This window comes from Aspergillus alliaceus (genome assembly GCF_009176365.1).
Source record: "Aspergillus alliaceus strain CBS 536.65 unplaced genomic scaffold BDW43scaffold_57, whole genome shotgun sequence".
NCBI lineage: Eukaryota > Fungi > Ascomycota > Eurotiomycetes > Eurotiales > Aspergillaceae > Aspergillus > Aspergillus alliaceus.
The window spans coordinates 40,425-45,942 of NW_022474740.1; the positions used below are offsets into that span (position 1 = coordinate 40,425).

A 5,518-nucleotide genomic window follows, 5' to 3' on the forward strand; every position below is an offset into this window, starting at 1 on the left:
TTTCGCATGATCCCGCAGCTCATGATAGCTACCAGTAGCAGTAGTGATGGCATCTCTGGCGTGATATCGCCATTAGAACGTTTCATGACACTTCTGGGCAGATATTTCCAAATTCGTGACGACTATGCTAATCTTGCCTCGGACAAGTACAGCATCTCTAAAGGGTTTTGTGAGGATCTAGACGAGGGAAAATGCAGCTTTGTCTTACATCACGCCCTCAACCACAGCAGCCCGAGCGCAAGGGAGATACTCCGACACATGACGTTCCAGCGACGAGCTGCAGGCCACGCCGAGCGGGCCCAAAAGGAATTGATGCTGCGGCTTATGAAAGAGGCAGGCTCGTTGAACCACACAAGATCCTGGTCGAATTGGACAAAATCGAGGCTCACACGGGGACTCCGAACCTGCTGCTGCGGCAGCTAATTAATGCTCTTGCGGTATAAAGCTGTCTTACTGGGTGGGTCACACCCTAGTATGTGTATACTACTAGTTAGTAGTAGTGGGTATATTAAAAAGAAAATGTGAGGCGCAAATGACTTATCCAAAAACTAAGGAATATTAATTGATCGTTCCGGCGTAGTACCCCGGCTAAAAGTAGCTTTTAGATTTACAAGTCTCGCCTGTCAGCGTTATAGTGATAGAGGATCTACCTAGGCGGGGGTATTAGCTGCGACTGGGTTAGAAAATTGGTCACACTAGTCGGTAAACGCAGCTCTGAGTCTCTGACAGTCTGACAGCCTTAGAAAAATCCATCTGACTTTTAAGAAATTTGAACTAAGCATAGCCCTAGATAATCTACACTTAGAAATTCTTAAAAGAATAAATATCAAAAATGACTTTGAATTTAGACGGTTTCTCTTAATACTTTTTTTAAAGAATTTTTATAGTATTCCGATAGAATCAAAAGGCTGTGAGCCACTGACTCACCCGGAATTAACTTAGAATGATTATCAGCGTGGATTTTCATGAGGTTCAAACCAACTACCAGGTTGGCTAAATACAGTAGTGTCTACTCGTTAACTGTGCTAAATCTATTTCGGCCAGGTGGCAGGCAACCCGCGAGTAACCCGGATATTCTTCGCCGACCTGTTGATTGGCTTGAAATCTCATGAAAATCCACCCCCGACCCTCCCCAACAGCTATTCTATACTATGCAGTATGTTGCCCACAAGTACTTAAGGAATAAAACGCCTTTCTAACGGTACCTGCGGTATTACCACATGGAGTGCGGTGCATCGCACTGCCCACCGACCAAACAAGAAGGTGTGGAGCCTCCGGTTAACCGAGACGTTACCTAGTGAGTACCAGTATAGTACGCAGCGGAAGCAGGGCTCTTGGGGTGTTTATATGGCATCAGTGACTTCGGCGCACCTCATTACCGTTGGGTGAGTGTAACAGAGTATGTGTATGTAATAGAACCTTCTATACGGAGTACTTATACTAGTAATCTCGGAGCGCCCGTATCAGTTTAGCGCAGTAGCGATTTGGACCAATGCCTAGAGTACAGGGGGGGCACCAAGAATTTAGGAGTTACAACTACATAAGTGTACGGAACTAGAACGAAATTTCTGAGTCATGACCAATAGTCACTGTAGTAGATTTTCGCTACAGTACTGATCCGCGCACACATCAACGGATGGAGATGCTAAGCTGTAAGTACCTACACGGATCGCAACCCTTGTTTACCCATCAGGTATCAACGAATTACCATTTCTGTGAGTACGAAAACCTTGCTGTCTCCCTGCAATAACATATCCTCTACTATAATAATCCGCCTGGGAAGAAGCCAAAAAGTCCAAGGCTATCTCCACCCACCTTCCGCTCTCCCCGCCCAACAATGGCGTCTGTTATCGGTGTAAAAATAGTTAATCTGGGCCTTTCCCGGTGGCCAATGAATGCCCTATGATTGGATCATATACCCTTGTTAGGTTGCCGCATCATATCCCTGTTCTTGGTTGGCCCAACTGAATTCCCTTGTCGTGATCACCGGAATCAACACAGTAAGTCAACTAAGCCGACTAGGTAGGATAGCAATGAACGAACCTGCGGCAACGAAGGGCAAGGGATACATAGATAAATACAGGTAAAGGGAAGTATAAGACATGAAACTGGTGTTCTTTGCTCGTTGAATAAATAATTTTGCATGATGTTCGCAACAATGAAAGTGGGAGCCTCACCGAGCGGTCCCTCCCGGGTGATTAATTCCACTCATGGGTCTTTTGATCGGAAGCAACAAGCAAAATTGGCCCGGGTGGCCTGTATCCATTGCCGCATGAAAAAGGTGTCACCCCCTTTTCTTTCCCCCCTCTCAGTATCACTTCTCCCCCAATCAGCAATTGCTTCGTCAAGTCATCGCTCCTTTCAACTCGCGTGCCGCTGACGCGATGCCTGACATATTGTCTGGCTCCTCAGTTGAAAATGTACGGGCGACTCGCGAGGTTGTGAGAGATGTCGGACCAAAGGCATCCCTTGCACATACCTGAAGCCTAGCAACCCTCGACCAACTTCTTCATCGAGTCTACTTCATGCACAATCAGGAGCAAGATCCTCATCTACATCAACATCGACATCTCAGCAATGGAAGTCCCCACAAGTGGAGCAGCACCAGCAGTATCAGGAATTGCTAGATACCATTTGACGGGCGTCGCGTATAACGTGAACCGAGCAATATAGACGGTGATTTGCTTGGGGAGCCCGGATGGACCTCTTCACAAAATCAGGAGAGTAATCCGGTGGACGACGTGGCTCGTCTTTGGACTGATGATGTATCGTTTCCATTGTGCTTGGACGAGATGAACGTTCAATCCCCTGCAATTGGCTTGAGGCTCTCAGGTACTCCCACCATTTTCCCTGCCTTTCTCTCTACCTCTCTTTTCCTTCCCTTCCTCCCCTTGTAAATAGATGTAACTGACGACTCTCTTCGAAAGAACTCTTAGCTATGAAGCCTCCGACATCTCCAGAGCTCTGTGACCTGAGAGACACCCCTAGCCATGATAATTCAAAAGGCCCAGAGATTCAGCCACAGAAACAAGCATACTCCAGCCTGCATTCCATCAACTTTAACATCGAACAAAACAAGACCACATGTGACAGTGCCACCAAGACACTCCTACCATTTGAAACCGTCCATACAGATTGCTATAATGAAAATCAGCCACATGCAATCTTACAGTCGCAGAAAGAGGCCATATCAATATGCACAAGGCTACTCAACTGCAAGGGTTGTAGTCGACGCTCCGAGCTCATTAAGCTGGTCATGGCGATATGTCGTGCCCTGTTACGTGGCGTAGAAAGTTTGTTTCCCCATTGTAGCTATGAGGTGCGTCAAGATTACCGGACCCCGCCGAATAGGGCCCATACTATTCTGGAAACATTCGGATTGGGACCTGGAGATTGGACAATGAAGACGAATTTGAGGCAATTCGTAGTTTGTTGACCACTCAAATGTCCCGCCTCGGTACGCTAATCCACCAGGTCAAATGTGTCGTTCATATTAACAACTGGCTCGGTCACCAGAAGATTGTACATGAGATTGTGGGCCACTTTAGGCTAGCTACATCTATGGTAGAAAGGACACTGTTAAGAATTTAATGATTTCTCCTTCCTGAACGGTGGTTTATGTATTAGTAAGACTACTTCTGTACTACAGCCATGCAGGCCAGCGTGTAGCGTGTATGCATTCTCCCCGATGCATGGAAATCACATGACGGATAAATTTAAGATAAGGGGCTATGGGCTATTTTTTTTCCCTTTTTCTCTCACTTCTCTATACTTCTGCGTGCCCTCCCCACCCCTGAATTCTTCCCCCTTTGCAACATACATCTGGACAAGTGGACTTCTACTACTGGAATACTATAAAGAAAACCCTACAGCATGGATACAGCTCCATCCTCACTCTCAATGCCCACTATCGGCCGGCCATTTGGCATCTCCTTATGGCCCTATTTTAATAAGGTCTTTGAAGCTTTCGCAGGTTATCCCGCTGATGAATTTCGCTTTCTGGAGGGACAGACACCAATGTCGACTTTAAAAGAAACAGCGGCATTTATCTTGATTTATTACGTGGTTATCCTGTATGGACGGAGATTCATGCGTGATCGGGAGCCGTTCAAGTTGAAGACATTGTTTCTGATTCATAATTTCTACCTAACTATGTTCAGTGCGATTTTGCTTGCACTTTTCATCGAGCAATTGTCTCCTATTCTGCTTCGTGATGGCCTTTTCTATGCGATTTGCAACCCTAATGGTGGTTGGACACAGCCTTTGGTTACGCTGTACTATGTATGTACATCTTACCGACTGAGTGAACGTAGATAGCTGACAGTCGCAGCTTAACTATTTGACCAAATATTTAGAACTTTTGGATACTGTCTTTCTTTTCCTTAAAAAGAAACCACTGAGTGAGTTAGAAATATATCTTTCTTTGGGTATTCTACTGACGGGTCAGCTTTCCTTCACTGTTATCATCACGGAGCAACCGCGTTCCTCTGCTACACTCAACTCCTGGGGAACACTGCGGTCTCATGGGTGCCCATTACGCTCAATCTGACGGTTCATGTTGTGATGTACTGGTATTACTTCCAGTCGGCCCGGGGCATTCGGGTCTGGTGGAAAGAGTGGGTGACTCGTCTTCAAATTGTACAGTTTATTCTTGGTTTAGGTATGTTATTCCCCCAAAGCCGCATAGCCCTGTGGACTTTACGATACTGACCGATTAGTGTTCATCTATTTCGCCTCATACACTTACTTTATCTCCACATACTTCCCATGGCTACCAAACTGGGGCTCGTGTGCTGGTGAGGAATTTGCCGCGTTTGCCGGAATTGCATCCATCAGTTCATATTTGGTACTTTTCATCTTATTTTATGTCGCTACGTACAAGAAGGATGGCCGAGCTCCTACTGCTCGCAAAGCTGTACGACGCATGTCGCAGGCCCCCATTCCCGACCCTCATCTTGCCGAGGGACACGGCAGACCCACTGGGACTACGAGGATCGAGGCAAAATATCGAGCGAAGGTGTGACTTGGATGTTTCCTATGGTATTATGCTTTTATCATGCTAGATGAAAGGATGTTGGAGTAGTGTTATATATTAGCAGCAGCTAAGAAAGTGAATAAAACCCTAATCATGGTGGTTATTATCTGGAGCCTTAACCGTTTTGTGGTGCTCTAAATACAGCTACGGAGATCTCTGACCTGGTGTAGGTCAAATTTCGTCCAAGTTACCTTCCCTGATGAAGGGTAATGGTTCAACCAATGGAATTGGTTGATTCAACTAAACCTGACTTTGTTATGATCTCAGGGGAAAGATGGGCAGAATGAAGCTGTATCAGCTACACGTACATAGCCTACTGAGGACCGGATGCCATTTCGATGGATACTCAATTCTATAGACGACTCTATCGACTATCTCAACCGCTTGCTTATCTCTAACTAATGGGTAAAGCCTTCAGGGGTTGGAGTCGGTGATCCGGCCAAGCCAGGACCATGTGGTCTCGTATAGATTCATATCAGAACT

General features: G+C 46.1%; 2 protein-coding genes across 2 annotated transcripts; both read left to right on the plus strand.

The window, feature by feature from the left end:
- Nucleotides 1–2,586: 2,586 nt before the first annotated feature.
- BDW43DRAFT_198023 (uncharacterized protein) lies at nucleotides 2,587–3,601 on the plus strand. Its single transcript, XM_032039104.1, has 2 exons — nucleotides 2,587–2,832; nucleotides 2,928–3,601. Exons 1-2 carry the CDS (start codon nucleotides 2,793–2,795, stop codon nucleotides 3,434–3,436), a joined length of 549 nt encoding a protein of 182 aa, XP_031895827.1. The 5' UTR covers nucleotides 2,587–2,792; the 3' UTR covers nucleotides 3,437–3,601.
- Nucleotides 3,602–3,780: 179 nt separating this feature from the next.
- Nucleotides 3,781–5,121, plus strand: BDW43DRAFT_289544 (elongation of very long chain fatty acids protein). Its single transcript, XM_032043397.1, has 4 exons — nucleotides 3,781–4,281; nucleotides 4,331–4,400; nucleotides 4,448–4,660; nucleotides 4,719–5,121. The coding sequence occupies exons 1-4, from the start codon at nucleotides 3,874–3,876 to the stop codon at nucleotides 5,021–5,023; spliced, it is 996 nt and encodes a 331-aa protein (XP_031895828.1). The 5' UTR covers nucleotides 3,781–3,873; the 3' UTR covers nucleotides 5,024–5,121.
- Nucleotides 5,122–5,518: the final 397 nt, after the last annotated feature.

Coding starts and splice junctions, on each gene's coding strand:
- BDW43DRAFT_198023 (XM_032039104.1), top strand. CDS start 2,793: ATGAACGTTCAATCCCCTGCAATTGGCTTGAGGCTCTCAG. Junction 2,833..2,927: donor AATTGGCTTGAGGCTCTCAG/GTACTCCCACCA, acceptor TCTCTTCGAAAG/AACTCTTAGCTATGAAGCCT.
- BDW43DRAFT_289544 (XM_032043397.1), top strand. CDS start 3,874: ATGGATACAGCTCCATCCTCACTCTCAATGCCCACTATCGGCCGGCCA. Junction 4,282..4,330: donor CTTTGGTTACGCTGTACTAT/GTATGTACATCT, acceptor TGACAGTCGCAG/CTTAACTATTTGACCAAATA. Junction 4,401..4,447: donor CCTTAAAAAGAAACCACTGA/GTGAGTTAGAAA, acceptor CTGACGGGTCAG/CTTTCCTTCACTGTTATCAT.